The 17310-nt window shown below is 40.1% G+C and overlaps 1 protein-coding gene across 2 annotated transcripts in view; it reads right to left on the reverse strand.

Moving 5' to 3' along the window:
* The window catches only part of DENND2C (DENN domain containing 2C), a 38385-nt gene that overhangs the window by 16143 nt on the left and 4932 nt on the right, over positions 1–17310 (reverse strand). For both annotated transcript variants that reach the window (XM_044672388.1, XM_044672386.1), the window contains 4 exons: positions 11710–11806; positions 8248–8292; positions 4712–4899; positions 2931–3040 (listed from right to left, as the gene is read on the reverse strand). In XM_044672388.1, coding sequence (XP_044528323.1) covers positions 2931–3040; positions 4712–4899; positions 8248–8292; positions 11710–11806 — 440 coding nt within the window. The remainder of the gene's footprint in view (positions 1–2930; positions 3041–4711; positions 4900–8247; positions 8293–11709; positions 11807–17310) is intronic.

Here is a 17310-nt window from a genome sequence, read left to right on the forward strand (position 1 = left end):
GAGAGAGAGAGAGAGAGAGAGAGAGAGAGAGTCAGGGAGAATTGGGTTCAAATCCTGCCTTTTACCATTTTTAAACTGTGTGATCCTGGGAAAATCACAAAACTTTCTGGGGCCTCAGTTTCCTCATCTGTAAAAGGAGAGCATCAGATTAGATGGGTTCCACCTGGGATCTGTCTAAGAGATCTAGAATTCTCTTATTTTAGGTAGGCAGCTGAGTCCATGTATGTATAAAATACAAGGGCCTTTGGGTCACAGGTAGCCTAGGTGGGCTCATCACCTGTCGGTGCCACAGCTAGCTTCAGTTGGGTCCCAGAGTACAAACTGCAGAGACGTTGAACCCAGGGTCTCCTGTCTCTAGGCCTGGCTCTCCATCCACTGAGCCACCTGGCTGCCTCTATAAATTTATTTTAATTTCCATGGCAGAAAAGGAGATTATTCACTAATTTTTTTCCTGACTGGCACTGTGCTGTATTGCTATCGACTTTTACCCAGATGGCAGACCTCAAAGGGCAGAGTGTTCTCATAGCCATACCCTGGCTGTGAGATGATGTTGGACAAGTCACTGATTCTCTCCGGAGCTCAGATTGTACAAAATGATGATGGCGGGGAGTGAAGGAGAGTTGTAAGGAGCGTGAACATTCTTCCTTGTTCTAAAATTCTCTGATTCTGTCCATCTAAATCACTCTTCTTGGTTTTCTTCCCTTTCCTCAAGAATCAGAGCTGAACATGGCACATTTTGTCTACGGGCGGGGAAAAATGAGGAATCTGCACGATTTCCCGGGGTGGATTCTGCCCACTTTGCCCACAGCACAGAGCCCGACACTGCAGTAGTAGTCTCATCTCCAAATCCTGCTAGAGCCAAGGCCTGGAGGGAGGGGAAGGGGGCTCATTCTAGCTTAAGAGAGACTCTTATCTGAGGGGAGAAAAAAAAGCATATCTTATAGGGGAAAGAAAAAAAAAAAACACTGTTGCTTGGCTTCAAGCTAACCCCTACGACATACATTACTGTCTTTCTGTTCAATCAGTGTTCTGCTGCAAGAATCAGTTACATTCAATCATCTCAAAGAGCTATTAAAATGCTGATAAAAAATTCATAAAGTAACACACAGTAATGAATCAGGAGAATTCAGTAAAGTGAGACCTACCCTTAGAGCAGGGCAAAAATGAAGGTGAACGATCGTTTGGGCCCAGCGGCCATGAAATACCCTTTTGGAAGATGAATAATTCTGTTTAGGGCTGATAAGTTGAGCTAATTTATAATGCTGTTTTAGGTCCACTGCTGAAATATTTCAAATCCCTCAACTTTAAAATGCATTGCCTGTCAGAAACTGGTCTCTTAACAGTTTCCTCTTAACATTTTTCAAAATGTAACCTAGACCAATTTGCATGATTTAATGCTTATTGTATTATACTGTGCATGATTTAAAATGGGAAATAAAATTTTTTTTTCCTTAAAGAGAGACAGAGAGAGAGCAAGGGAGCCAGGGAGAAGGAGACAAGGAGGCAGGAGGGGAATGGGAGGAGGCCGAGGGGGGAGCCAATATTTGTCAAAGCCTTGTCCAATTAAATTCCCAGGGACACAGCTCTCCAAGTGGGAAAGGAACTAAGGCTGGGGGTACCAGAGCTGATAGATGAAGACGTAGGGGAATCTCTGTTAGTCTGGAGAAAGCGGCAGGACATAGTGGCAGACTGACATACTATGGGGTCCCTCTACTATGCCCCTCCCAAATAAGTCCCAGAAGTCCACAGCAACCTTTAGAAGGAGCTAATCCAGGGATTTAAAACTCAGGTCTGTGGAGAGATTTCAGGGGGAGGGGATGCTGTGAAATTAGAAAGGAAAAAATATCTATCTATCTATCTATCTATCTATCTATCTATCTATCTATCTTTCTTTCTACCTTTTTCTTTCTACTTTTCTCTCTCTTTTTTCTTTCTTTCTTTCTACCTCTTTCTTTCTTTCTTTCTTTCTTTCTTTCTTTCTTTCTTTCTTTCTCTTCCTTCCTTCCTTCCTTCCTTCCTTCCTTCCTTCCTTCCTTCCTTCCTTCCTTCCTTCCTTCTTTCTTTCTCTCTCTCTCTTTTCTCTTTTTCTCCTCCCCCCCTCTCATTATTAACTGAGAGGGAAGTTAACCCAGCACAATGGAAAGTGGAAGGATTTGGGGCCTGAGAACCCAGCATCAAATCCAGGTTCTTTTGTGGTCTCGTTCTATCATTTCACCTCAGTTCCCTCATCTGTAAAATGATCTACAAGCCCCTGTTGGGTTCCAAAGCTATGACCTGGAAATGAGAGCAAAGAACAATATAGGGCTGAAGAATAGAAGCACTTAGACAGCATCTCAGGCTCTCATAGAGCACGTCATGGGCATTTAGAGTGGTCCAAGGTTACCAGACTCAAAAAAGGCATCAGGGTTACCTCTACACACCAAGAGCGCTACAGAGGGAGGCTGAATCAAGCAATCTAGAGGCACTACTAGAACACTTTCTCTTTCCCACAAAGGCTGGGTGGGATCCACCTGGGCACACCCTTCCCACTAGAGCCTCCCTTAAGAGTTCTACAGAATAAACAACCTGGGCTGTGGTTCTTTCAAAAGGCCTGAGAGAGAAACAAGGTGGAGACATTTTTGATGCTGTCTCCAGATGTAGACCAAAACCCAAGTCTCCTTCCTGCCGCCAGGGGGTGTTCCTGGCTTTTGGTCAACCAGAGAAGAAAGTAGTAAGGCCTTTCTCTAATGAGTTTCCCCTTTAGAGGCGGAAATATTTCAGTGTTTTTCTTTTTTTGAGTTCCCACAGAGGGAAAGGTCTAATTCTGTTTCTTCCTTTCCTCCCACTCCATCCTTCATCAATGATGGCATTCACTTAAGGTCCATTATGGGTCCTCTGGCTCCATTTCCACAGTTCTAAAACACAGCAAATTACCTCAGGCAGCCACTCACCTCTTGAGTTCTGAGGTGGGCACCCAGTCCTTAGAATCGGGGAAACAGAAGCTGGGGATGACTTTGAGCCTTTCCTCGGTGTCTTTGGATTGCTTGAAGGGATGGTCAGTCTGAAAAAAGACATGGTGGGTGATCAGAACCCCACATTTTTGGGAAATGGGACACAGCACCCCAGCCAAGCCTCAATAATAGAGACATAAGATAAGCCTTTGGGATTCATAAATGGGGCTATGTTTGTAATATAGCTCTAGAAAACTAAAGACATAAGCTATATTAATTAAGTTATAACAGAAATGAGGAATTCCCTCTTTGCATAGAACACCTTTGGGGATTTCATAATCCTCTGTTAGAGACATGAACGAAAATAATCTATTTTCTCTAGAGGCTGATTTTTTTACTCATTAGTCAAGCCGACTAACCCAGGAGAGAGAAGTAGGAAGTTTTGGGAGCCAAAATTAAAGTAAACACATTCCCAATTAGATTGATAATAGAAGTTCTGTCAATTCCTGACTATTGATCAAAGACATTATGACAGGCCGATAAAAAATATTCTAGGGAAAAATTCTATTTTGAGAGTCAAACACATGTATAATCATTGCTTCTACCATGTAATCCTTACTATGTAATTACTGGTTTGTTGTTTCCTGTAAAGTTTTAGCATGACTCTTTTATGCAAGTTTAGTATTACATTTAACAAAATATCCTAAACTAAGAAAAACGGTTATTTTAAAATTCATTAGTTTGGCTTGTTCTAGTATAATTACAAGCAGATAATAAACCTGATTATTTATAGCTAGGAAAAATCATCTACCCTTTCGCTCAATTTTATCAAGAAAATGTGTCATTCTGGGTCAGGTTCATGCTGCAAAATGAATCCCAGGATTCAGCGACAAATATATCCAAGTGGTTTCTTCTATGTTAGCCTCTTCTAAAGCCCCTCTCTGAAGCCTCATTATGGCGTGGAGGTGACCATGAATTTTCAAATAGTATCCCTTAAGAGAAAAAGCTCTGACAAGTTCCACCAAGATGAAAAAGCTTCAGATATGGGTCCGCCCAATGACCAGCCTGCCTGAGATCAGCAAGGCTCATCCTCAAACAGTTAGTCACCAGGTTATGACGTTTCTTGGCCACAGCGACTTATAAAGCTGCCTCCTAAAGCACCGAGGAGTTCCTTGGTATGGGGAGGCAGGGCTTGCTCTAAGGAAATCATGACTCTAGAAGGGAACATCCTTATTTATGCACAATGACTCCTACTCATCTCCATGCCACAGGGTCCAGCTCAGCTTTGACCTCCTCTTAAAGCGTACAAGGCAGAAAGGACAAGGTCAGACGACTCGCCCAAAGACGTTCAGTGAACCCAGGAGATGTCCTGCTCCAGTTCTGAACCCATTCATCCAGGCTTTGCTGAAAACGGGCTCATCCCTGAACTTTCTCACCCCCTCTAGAGCTGAATGGATTTTTCAATAATCCATAATTTAGACTTCTTAAGTAGATTTTCTGTAGCTTTTTTTTAAAGCCTTTCTCTTATCTTAGAATCGATGCTGAGTATTGATTCTAAGGCAGAAGAGCATTAAGGGCTAGGCAAATGGGGTTCAGTGACTTGCCCAGGGTCATACAGCTAAAAAGGATCTGAGGCCACACTTGAACTCAGGTCCTCCTGACTCCAGCTTCCACTGCTCTAAGCCGCCCTCCCCTCTTACAGGGAAAAGTTGGTGAAACAGATGGAGTGAGAGCTAAAACACACACACAGAGCCTTAGGATGGAGAGCGTGCTCTAAGTACCTTGCTGGGGAACTGCTGGATGACCTGAGGGGTATAGGTGATTTCCAGTGGTTTCTTCTGCAGAGACACTACCACAAAGAGCTCAAAGAGCTGCTGCTCCTGGAGCTCAATGAGGTCCCGCTCCAGAGTCTGGTAGTGAGGGTTCCTCTTGGACGCCTGCTGGAGCTGTGTGATGCGTCTGTGGCGATCTGGGAGAGAATCAGAGGGTGGAGGCTGTTACCTCCAGCATCTACAGGGGGTCTGCCCAATGGGGACTGGCTGATGTTTGCTCCTGAGACCTAGTACTTTGGGCTGCTACCAAGCCCCAAAGCAAATATGCAGACACATTTGTGTGATATCAAAGCCCTCCCCTTATCAACTCCTTAAAGGGCACACTCCTTTTCTCTTCAATTTCTGTTTTCTCCCCCTGAAGCCATCAAATCACACATAAAAGTGAGGCTAAATGAGGATTTTGTTTTTGAAGAAATTTTGGTTAACAAACAAAAGCCATGGTTAGGTCCACTGGGTCAGCTTTTAATCATTCTAAAACAAGATGCATTTTCTTATCAAAGAAACCTTCCTTTCCCTGCTTCTCCACCCCACCCCCTTCAAGAAGCTTACCATTACAAGTGGCCATTTAAATATGTTTGACTAGGATTTTTTTAAAGCCTTTTCCTTTTGTCTTAGACTCTCTCTCAGTTCCAAGGTAATAGAGCAGCTCAGACAGTAGTGGTTATGTGACTTGTCTAGTGTCACAAAACTAGGAATTTTACTAGGAATCTTTTTTTTTTTTTTTTTTTTTTAAGGCTTTTCCTTTTGTTTTGGGATCTCTCAGTTCCAAGACAGTAGAGCAGTAAGGGCTAAGCAGTAGGGGTTATGTGACTTGTCCAGGGCCCCAAAACTAGGAAGTATCTGAAGCCAGATTTTAAACCCAGGACCTCTTAACTCCAGGCCTGGTACCACTCTACCCACTGAACTATCTAGCTGCACACTCTACTATGAATCTTAAAGGCCAGAAGGTTAGAAATCTAGTGTCCCACTAGACCAGTGGTTCCCAAACTTTTTTGGCCTACCGCCCCCTTTCCAGAAAAAATATTACTTAGCACCCCCTGGAAATTATGAAACTATTTATTGAACTCAGAATAGAATGTAATACAAAAAAAGTGTGGCCATCACTGCTCCCCTGGATCACTGCAGCACCCACCAGGGGGCGGTAGCACCCACTTTGGGAATCACTGCACTAGACCTAAAATGGAAGTCAAAACCATTAAAAAAAAATTCAATATATGCTGACATCAATGAACTGAAATACACCAAACAGGAAAATTTGAGAAGAAAAAAAAGACATCCTCAAAGTAATTATGTCATGAAAGCACACACCATTCGACTATATTTCCTTCATGAGATTTCTGTTGTATGTGTGATATATGATTTCTATCATGACATGAGCCATACGGAAATGTGTATCACATGAAAGTAGGGATATAATCTATATCAGACCATCTAACATTCCAGGGATGGGAGGAGGGAAAGAAGGGAGGAAACTTGAATTCTAAAATGTCAAAAAAAATTTTCAAAACTTGTTTCGAACTGAAAAATTAAAAATAAAAGTAAACGCCATGTAAAAATCTTAATGTCTCAAGAATCGGTATATAATTCTGCTCCAATAAGACTAGACACGTCTGATGACTCACTTTTTTTTTTTTTTTTTTGAGTTTTGGTTCGCTCTCCATTCCTCAAGTGAAGTTTCATTGCAGATCAAAGTTTCACTATGGAAATTCATACAAGATGCCACCAAGAATGAACAGCCCCACTGGCTCCAAATATCTTCCATAGCAGTATTAGTAAATTCTATGCTCCAGGCAAACTTCCCTCCCAAAGAGTGGTTCCAATTTCAGCAAATTAGATATTCAGAACCCATTTCTATGTGCCAGCAACACTGAATTAGTCACAATTACACATCCATCCAGACTGAATTGGTGATCATCTGAGTTTCACCTTCAGCCAGAACATAAAATGAAACTGCCTGAAGCAAACTGGGCCAATGGAAGGAGTGTTAGCTGTACTTTCATAAAAATCCATGACCTGCTCTGATTTTGGATACTTATTTATTTTCTGGCTTTTCTCTTGCTTACTTGTATGCGTAACCTGCCATGTGGTTGGATTTCCATTTTAGGTATAGTATGATTCTAGATTTCTAAATTTCTGGCCTTTAAGATTCACATAATATATGTATAAACTAGTGAAATTGCTCATCAACTCTGGGAGGGAAAAAGGAAGGGAGAAAACAAGAATCTTGTAACCATGGGAAAAAAAGATTAAAAAATTAAATTTTAATTTTAAAAAAAGATTCAAACTAGTGCTAGACTTGGAGTTAAGAAGTCCTGGGTTCAAATTTTTTGAACTCTGACATTCTAAACTATGTGACTCTGGGAGAATCACTTAACCCCAATTGTCTAGCCCTTATTGCTCTTCTGCCTTAGAATCGATATTCAACTATAAGACAGAAGATAAAAAGTTTTTTAAAAAAGATTCATAGTAGAATATATTCAACTTGCCCTATGGCAAATTAATAGTAAGCTTTTTGAGGGCTGGGGCTGTGTTTCTTTTCATTTTTGAATGGCCAGCACCTAGCATAAAGCCTTGAACACACTCTTATATTTTGCACTAAGCACTTAATGAGTGTTGAATTAGGGGGCAGCCAGAGGGCACAGTAGACAGAGAGGTCTGGAGACAGGGGGGTCCTGGGTTCATATCTGGCTTCAGGCACTTCCTGGCTGTGTGTCTAACTCCCATTGCCTAGCTTTTATCCCTCTTTTACTTAGGAACTAGTACCTAGTATTGATTCTAAGCTAGAAGATAAGGGGGAAAAAAAGTTGAATTAAATCAAATTTCAAGATGTGGGTCCTGTACCTGAGACCATCTCATACAGAGCCTTATTAGCTCATGTTTCCGACTACCTCTACATCTCAAGCTACAATTCTGTTCGATAGAAACAATAACTTGCCCTGAAGCAACCATGAGAAATTTAATTAAATGAAGTTTGTAGAACACCCCCACAGTCCCTGGAAAAAAACATGTCAGTGAGATAAGTCATTCCAACCATTCTAACAATGATAAATAACAACCCAATTTTGACAATAAACGTGAACAATGAAGAATAAAAAGCAGCTACATGTATCCTTTCTGAACTGGGAGCAATCCAATTTACTTCATTAAGTGCATTTGGGTGCCTGAAAACTTATTCATTCATTGATAAAAGCCAATTTAGATAATGATTCACCTTTTCTTCTTTGGATGCCAAGTACAGCACATGACCACACAGGAACCATGTTGGATTCTTACTCTGCTATGTGAATATATATATATATATATATATTTAAATGAAAAACGTTTTGACAATGCAGATACTAAGCTGCCGAGAATCAAGAGGTGCCAGTGGTAAGAGAATAACCAGAAACATGAAACTCCACATGATAGAAACAGACTTAATTACAATTCCACACCTTTAACTGTGATTGTCATGAAAAAGAAAAGAGCCCCAATGACTCACTCACTCTTTGGCAGATACTCTGCATCACTTTCGTTCCCACTGGCTTCACCTGAAATGATAAAAAAGGGTTTTTCACTTGTAGACTACACAGAGCCAAGGGAAGTTGAGGGAGTTTGGGATAACTGAGGTCCCTCTATTTAGGATAACTGCCTGATGGAAAGTTTCAGAGATACTTTAAGACCTATTGTGAGGAAAAATGGTATGTATATATATATATATATATAAGAATAAAGGGAACTTTAAGCCCCTTGAGGACAAAGCCAATTGTTTTTTATCTACCACATGTCGGATACCACACTGGATAACAGAATCTGGATCCAAAACAAATCCTGACAATAGACCAATGTGCCAGATATGAAGGATGAAAATTTAAGAGCCACAAGTATAAATATTGAATTTAGTTGTTTCTTTTTTAAATCAATGGCACAAACACAGCATGTCAAACTAGGAGTTATATCATTCCCATCCCTGGAGATGTTGTAAGTGAAGGAGGAATGATCACTTCTTGGCATGTTATTGCCCAGAATGTCCATGAAAGAGAGAATGAAACAATGATAATAATCCTGATTCTGCCAGGCATATCTGATGGCTGGCCTGGTTCCAGGTGGGTATCTAGGAGCAGCAGAAAGGGTAAGAGAACTCTTTTCATGAACATAGTAGCACAACCTCTTGGAAAAGCCTGTGTTTTTCTCTTTTATGGGATTTCGCCCTCCCAAAGAGGTTGAACACAGGCCTGTCAGTTGAACTCTTGGATGGCACGAAGCCAACGTGGATGTAACTGACAACTCCTTGGACCAAAGTAGATTTGGAATAAGAGAAGAAACTCAGCAAAATCATTCAGTGTGGAATCATCAGACCAGAACCTGGCATAATTCAATCCACAAAGTATCTCCCTTACCCTCAGCCCTTGTAAGGTGTCCCTCCCTCCCTCCCTTCCTTCCTTCCTTCCTTCCTTCCTTCCTTTCTTCCTTCCTTCCTTCCTTCCTTTTTTTTTTTTTTCCCATAATTACTTGTCCTAGTTACAACTCTAAGACAGAAGGGCCACAGCTACGTAGATGAGGTTAAGTGACCAGCTAGGAGGCATCGGAGGCCAGATTTGAACCCAGATTCTCCTAACTCCAGAGCTGGCTCTCCATCCACTGTGTTAGCTAGCTGCCTTTATTCCACTGGTTTATTTGGTTTTGAAACCCTTACCTTCCATCTTAGAATCAATACTGTATACTGGTTCCAAGCAGAAGGGTGGCAAGGGATAGGCAATGGGTGGGTTAAGTGACCTGCCCAGGAAGTGTCTAGGTCCTCCCAACTCCAGACCTGGCTTTCCAGCCTTTGTGCTACCCAGTTGCCCCTCTTCCACTGCTTTTTAATGGTCTTTTGTGCATTTGATGACCTTGCTTATGTAGAAATGAAATATTTTCAAGGCCAAATTAGAGCATCAGGAGATACACTAGAACAAAGACCACTTCTAATACAGCCTGTGTTCCCATGGTAAGAAATATCCATGATAGCTCTGTATTTTGCATTTTGGAGAAAAAAAAAAACAAAAGCTTGAGGCTGGCTAGAGATGGCAGCATATTTTTCTTTTATTTCTCTGGGAAGAATCTCAGAGAGAGTTTACTTTCTCTCTTTACAAGATAGTATGCTCTCAGTTTGTTTTGGAAAAGAAATAAGTTTTTTGAGTGTGTCTTTCTTTTTCAGATTTCTAATACTTTTTTTTTTTTAACTTAAAAAAAAAACAAAAGAAAACAAAAAAAAACTCTTACCTTCTGTCTTAGCATCAACTCCAACGTAGAAGAGCAGCAAGGGCCAGGCATCTGGGGTTAAGTGACTTGTCTAGGAGGCGTCTGAGGCCAGTTTTGCACCCACATCCTCCTGATTCCAAGCCTGGTGCTCTATCTGCTGTGCTGCTGTGCTACCTAGTTACCCCCAGATTTCCAATACTTTCTGAGAGCTAACTGGCTTGGGATTCTAGATCTAGAGCTGGGAGTCACCTTGAAGGTCACCTCATCCTCTTAGAGCAGAGAAAACTAAGGCCCAGGAAAGCTAAATGACTTGTCCAAAGTCAAATAAGGAGGAAGCATCATGTTGGTGGGATATGGATCCACCAAATTGGTGACTGGTTCTCAGTCCAGATTCAGTAGGGCGATATGAGACAAAATTAAGGACTAAATTATGAGTGTGATGTCTATGAACTAGATATTATAAATATGATAGCTATAAGGCCACAGGAGGTATAATGGATAGAGCACTGAACTTAGGGTTAGAACAGACCTGAATTCAAATCCTACCTCCGATACTAACAGTGTGACCCTGGGTAAGTCATTTAGCCCCAAATGCCTAGCCCTTATGACTCTTCTGCGTTGGAACCAACATACAGTATTGATTCTAAGATGGAAGGTAAGAGTTGTTTGTTTGTTTTTTAAAGACAGAAGACTAAGGGTTTAAGAAGAAAAAATCATGGGAAGATACAGAGATATTTTTATAGAATTAGCTTCAGAAGAAGAGATTTGAGAGATATTTTAGTAATGATATTCAAGAATGTGCAAAGTTCTGGTACAGGGGACAATTGTCACTCATCTGGTTCCACTGAGATCAGAATAAGAATAAACAAACAAACAAAAAGCCTATTGTCACTTCTTCAAGTTAAAGAAGCATTTTTCTGATAGTGAATTAAACATTAAAATGAATTTTTGAGGGAAATAAGGAATGAGGGGAATGTCAATCCTTGGTGGTCTTCAAATATAATATTAAGGGGCAGCTGGGTAGCTCAGTGGATTGAGAGCCAGGCCTAGAGACAGGAGGTCCTAGGTTCAAATCCGGCCTCAGACACTTCCCAGCTGTGTGACCCTGGGCAAGTCACTTGACCCCCATTGCCTACCCTTACCAATCTTCCACCTATAAGTCAATACACAGAAGTTAAGGGTTTAAAATTAAAACAAACAAACAAACAAACAAACAAATATAATATTAATTTTCACTGGGCTTCAGTGATTCTGACATCATCCTGAGGACAAGAGATGGCCTATATGACTTATTATTAATTTATTATTGATTACTGATCTTACTGATATTATTGATAGCATTTTTAGTAACTAAGAGGTTAGAGATCACATTGTAAGCTAAGGTTCTCAGAATCTTTTCTTAGGCTCCATCTCAGGCTGCATAAGAACACACAACAATGGAACTTTAAATTAAATGACCATACATCAAGTATCAAGGACCAAACATACACTAAATTGTGTTCATTTGCCCTCTAATAGCCTCTGTGAAGTTAGACCCTATTCCTACCGACCAGGGCTGGAACCCTTTAACCAGAAAGGTTTCAGGTCCAAGAGCCCGAAGCACACGTTCCGAAGGAAAACCACTTTTATTGCTTTGGACCCACAGTTTATTCCCTTGGTTATTGTTATGGCAGACTCCTCTTCTGCTCAGCTGGCTATGAGACGCTGGGGCAGAAAACTCTTCCTACCTTTGGCAGGGGGTGTTTCCTTCCCGGTAAAAGGAAGCAATTTTACTCTCTTCTTTCCTCTCTTGGAATCAAAAATATCCTGTATTTTCAACACGAGCTGAAACCCAAACAGAAAAGTATAGGTTACAAGGAGCAGCCACAGGCTTTATTCATAAATCTGTGGCTCTTCATCATCACAAGGGATCCCTTTTATTTTAGGGCTAGGAGATTTTCAATCTTAAATAAATATTTTTAAATTTTTAAAAATTAAAATTTAAAATTCTTTAAATGAAAAAAAATTTTTAAAGACTTTGAAACTTTAAATAAAATTTGTGGTTAACCGTCCCATAGTAGGGATGGGATTTTAACTGAAAGTGATTAACTGTGGTTTTGAGGGCTGATCTCATCTAGGCAATGAAAGTACTGGAGGGTGAGTTTGTTTCTAAAAGGGCCCCTTGGGAGGCCTTTCCAGGATCCCATGTTCTGGCATGTCAGTGAATCTGGAGCGGGCATCACTACAGAGCTCAAGTTTCCTCTTGCCCGAAGTAGGAAGTGAAACATTTGTGTGCTCGACAGGCAGGGTGAGGCTCGGTTATTTTTGTTCCCACCAATATCGTGCAAAGAAGAGAATCGTCACACTTTGTCATCCTTTGCCAAATTGAACTTTCTACCCTCTTTTGTCTAAATGACATTATACAGTTATTTACAGACACCTCCAAGCCCATCGTGTGCACAAAAGACCCTCATCCAACGCTCTTTCCTAAGGAAGAGTCTGAGATACATCCTTGACCTGGATTCTTAATCAAGGACCACCTTGGAAGAGTTACCTGTTGTGGAAGATGCTTTCTGGCCACCTGGACAGAGTCCAGGCAGAGTTCTAAGTAGCCAGGCCTTCCGTGGGACAGACTCAGTTGCCCAGGAGACACAATGCTGGGGTCCAGGTCCAGGATGGCTGGACATTGCTGGTGGGAGGGAAGTGGCTGCCCAGAGGAGGAAGCCTAGTTCCTCCCATCAGCATCCTGGGATGCAGCCCGGTCCATCCCAGGCTAATCATGGCTCTGGGAGCAGACCTACATCAGGGACTCTGCTGGCCTTTGGAGGAGATATCAGAATTCCAGGATTGTCATTAGAATGATAGAAAGCAAACTTAAAAGTCTTCTGGTCTGACCCTGACCTGAAACCTAAATGCTTTCTTACACCCAACTAGACAAGCGTCTTGCTTGGACACCTTGGCACGGGACTCATGCTTCATTTATTAATCAATCTCAAGCAAATGCAGCCCTGCCCATTCATTGTCAAAACTCTTGCCTAACTGCTACTCTGCATTATCTGGGCTGGGTGCGTCTTAGCATTAGGGACCTGCCCCAGAGAAATTCTTTCTAAGCTGTTGGGAAGGTTGGGGAGGAGCAGGATGAGGGAAAAGGAAGGAGGAAATAGATAACCAATTGCCATCTTTTGGAGAGAAATTTATTTTCTTTTTCTTTTTTAATTAAGTTTAATTAATTAAGGATATTTTTCCATGGTTACATGATTCATGTTCTTTCTCTCCCCTCCTCCCACCCTACTCCTGTAGCCAATGAGCAATTCCACTGGGTTTTTTTACATGTGTCATTGATCAAGACCTATTTCCATAGTATTAATATTTGCATTAGGGTGATTGTTTAGAGTCTACATCCCTGATCATCTCCCTATCGACCCATGTGATCAAACAGTTGTTTTTCTTGTGTGTGTCTACTTCCACAGTTCTTTCTCTGCATGAGAAATTTATTTTTTAAAAGATCCTCTTTTTTAAAAAAAAACCTTAAAAGATTTTTTAAAAGATTGAGGGAACGGAAGAGAAAGAGGGAGACAATTTGGATCTTATAATTTTGGAAAAACGTATGTTGAAAATGTAATTGGGAAAATAAAATGTCTGAATAAGAAAAAAAATAAAAGTTCCTCATTATTCAAATGTTCTTTTATTCTTCATTGTAAATTAGATGGTGAGATCCTTGAGGGCAGGGGCTGTCTTTTGCCTTTCTTTCTTCTTTCTGGCCCTTACTACAGTGTCTGGCCCATAGTAAGCACTTGCTAAATGCTTGACATTTAAATAAATAATTTATATAAGTAATGACTGACATTATTAGCCCATATTTGATATATTAAATTCTAAAAATGTGAGCTAATGAGAGCATTAAATGAAAGTCCAGCCTCAAAATTGCTTGAGAAATATTCTAGTTGTTTTCAGTATTTTTCATGTTTCTCCAGCAATCTTGGCAATTGGAAAGCTGTTGAATCATTTCAGAAAAAAGAAAATAGCACATGCTTCCAATATGCACAGTGTTCCTGCAATTTTTAGATTGGTCTGGTTTTCTAAAAGTTTTTTTTTTAATGGATATTCACAGTAAAAGCAGAAAGTTGTTGTTCTTGAACATCATTATACAGTCAACTACCACAATCACCAAATAGGAAATGCAACAAAGAAATGTACAGTGAAATAAAAGGGGGACTGGACTTGGAGTCAGAAGATATGGGTTCAAATCCTGACTTTATAACTTAACTAGCCATGTGACCAATTGAAAATCATAAGCTTGTTTTCCCATCTGCAAAATGGAGATGATACTTGTACTACATGCTTCACAGGGATCTAAGCAGATTAGCCTAAAATGGGAATTATTCACTTTTAAAAATATGTATATTTTGACAATTGTATTTCAGTATAATTAAGTTTCCTTTGTAATCCTATATATTTCATCATCTGCGTCTAAAAACATTCTTCTGAGAAGAGGTCCAGAGGTCACACATAAATTTTTTAAGAACTAATTCTTGTTCCCTAAAATCTCAATAGTAACAGGAAGAGCAGTTCACATTTACAGGGCCCTTGAACAGCCCCATAATGCTTTGCTCACAATAAACTGTACATAGATAACACAAGTATTATTGAGGCTCCTAGAAATAAAAATTGTTTATCATTTCTATTTCATTTCATTCAACAAACAAAATTATTTATTCTAATCACACAAGTAGTAAGTGTAGGAGCCAGGATCCAAACCCACATCTCTTGACTTCAAGCCCAGGACCTTATTAATTTTATTGTACTCTTTTATCACATTTATAAGCCTCATGAGGACTTAGGAAGAGAAACATATTTTAAAAGCAGAAAAGCCAACATGGATATCATCGAAGGTCATTAAAGTACTCTACGAATATAAATTAATCTTATTATTAGTGATAATAATAATGAACATTTCTATCTTGAATAAATAATGACTAAAGAACAAGGCTTACAAGCATTGAGTTTTAAAAAAAAGCAGAGTTATTATTTTCAAGCATTTGAGGAGAATAAAGAACTTCTTTATTTTTATACAAAGATGAGAAGAGGAAACTGGCAAAAAATTTAGGTTAAAAGCTGGGAAAAAAGAACCCATGCTCACCTTTACAAAGGGAGGTTGTGTTTGGTAGATATTCTCCCTAAGATCTGATGGAAACCATATTGCTCTAGATTCTTGAACTAATAAACACCACAAAAGCACTGGGAAATTTACTGTAGCAAATAATTCCACCCAGGCCGCCCTCCGGATCCACAGCAGGGAAGAGAAAGGAAGGGTGGGGAAGAGGCATATGGACTAGATCAGTGATTTTCAAACTGTGAGGCCAGTTTCTCTTCCAGGGGAAGCTCCAGTCAACACACCAAACGCCATTCTTATGGAATGCAGTTCCTGAGAATGGTCCAAAGTCAAAATCTCTGTTACACACGGAACATCGTGAAAAGATTCCATTTCTGGGCCAGCCTCTAGGTAGGACTATTTATTAATCCATCACAACTGCCCTCCTCTGAACATATCCATCACCATTTTTCTTACTCCCACAGTTTAGAGAAAGTTTTTGGTGAGGCCAAAGAAAGAATGAATCTTTTCCTCTCCAGGCAAAATGAAACTTAGTATCTCTTAAGAGGTTAACCTTAAAGTGTTGTATATATATATATATATATTTATATACTATATTTATTAATATTTTTATTTTATATACTATATATATTTATATATACACAAATATATAAATGTCATTGTTGTCATTATTATCACTTATTAGGGGTTGAAACAGAAGGACAATTAATCCTCTCTACATTTTACAACCTAAGCACGAGGATTTCGGCTCTTTCGTCCAGTGAACACACGGAGTTGGTACTCCTGGGGTATATAAAGAGATCTCTTTGTTATCCCAACATGGCACACTCTACAGACAAAGATGTTTACAGGGGTCTTGGCATTCTTCTTAAAGCCCTCAATTTACAAACATCTCTCAACATTTAAACAAGGGTGAAGAACTCAAGGAATATTCACTAAAATAGACTAAAAACAGAAAACAAACAACTACCAAAAAACTCCCACAGCTCTTTGGGCTTCTCTGAACCCTGTGTGTCCTTAACTTTTTCACATACTGAGGAGGGAGTGGCAGGAAACATCAGAAGAATTAAAGCAATTAGGAAACAAAGATCATTCCCACTGAGCCAATCACCCCTCACTGAGCCAAGAAGCAGCTGTTTCTTTTTTTTTTTTTAAACATTGAAGTCAGCAATACAGATGCATGTGTTAAATGACTTTCTAGAAAAGCCAGGGATACTTCAGTTTTTTTATGTTTTTTTTTTTTTTTATGTCACTCAAGGACCTCTCCTCAGAATCATGTTCAAGAGCCCTGCAAGTATCTTCACCTGTTGTGTGCGCCATGTTGAATAGCATGTTGAGTCTTCCATTTCCTTGAGTGGTGAATGAAAATAAAGATCTAATTTTTTTCCCCTGTCCAAGTTCACAGATCCTCTTGAAATTGATCTTTAGACACTTTAAGGGTCCATGGACTCCCAAGTTAAGAACTCCTAGCCTAGAAGTAGCTCACAGAGAATTTATACACAAGTGCAAATTCAGGAGGGATGACCAGAATTGTAAGGTATGACATGGATTTTTTTTTTAAATAGGCAATGGGGGTGAAGTGACTTGCCCAGGGTCACACAGCTGGGAAGTGTCTGAGGTCACATTTGAACCCAGGACCTCCCGTCTCTAGGCCTGGCTCTCAATCCACTGAGCTCCCCGGCTGCCCCCCATGAGCTTTACTTACACATTTCAAAAGCACTGAGAAATTCAGTGTTCATAAAAAAAAAAAAAGAATTATTTCCTATTATTTCCATGTGTCTCTCCTACATTAAGATATTTGTCCCTATGGTAACTCTACCCAATTAACCTTTCTTTTAAAAGGACTGCTAGGAGGTGGGGCCCTATCACTGATATCCTAAGTGCCAGAATTCAAGATACCAGCAGGGACCTGCTGTTAGAAGATTAATAGCCACTATTCGCTAATCCTCCTGGTTCAAAGAGAAAATATTTTATCCAGGATAAACCTTGTCTAATTATCACCAGCTCCAAAAGAAGAAAAAAATCTCTGCCTCCTTTTCTCCAAGTGAAATGTTCATTATTGCAGATATATTGATAAAGGCATCCTCACTTCAGGGATTACAAAAGTAACAGAACAGGAGCTAAAGCTAGTCTGATGTTTCTTTTTTCTTCCTTCCTTCCTTCCTTCCTTCCTTCCTTCCTTCCTTCCTTCCTTCCTTCCTTCCTTCCTTCCTTCCTTCCTTCCTTCCTTCCTTCC

This window comes from Gracilinanus agilis, chromosome 4 (assembly GCF_016433145.1).
Source record: "Gracilinanus agilis isolate LMUSP501 chromosome 4, AgileGrace, whole genome shotgun sequence".
Taxonomy (NCBI): domain Eukaryota; kingdom Metazoa; phylum Chordata; class Mammalia; order Didelphimorphia; family Didelphidae; genus Gracilinanus; species Gracilinanus agilis.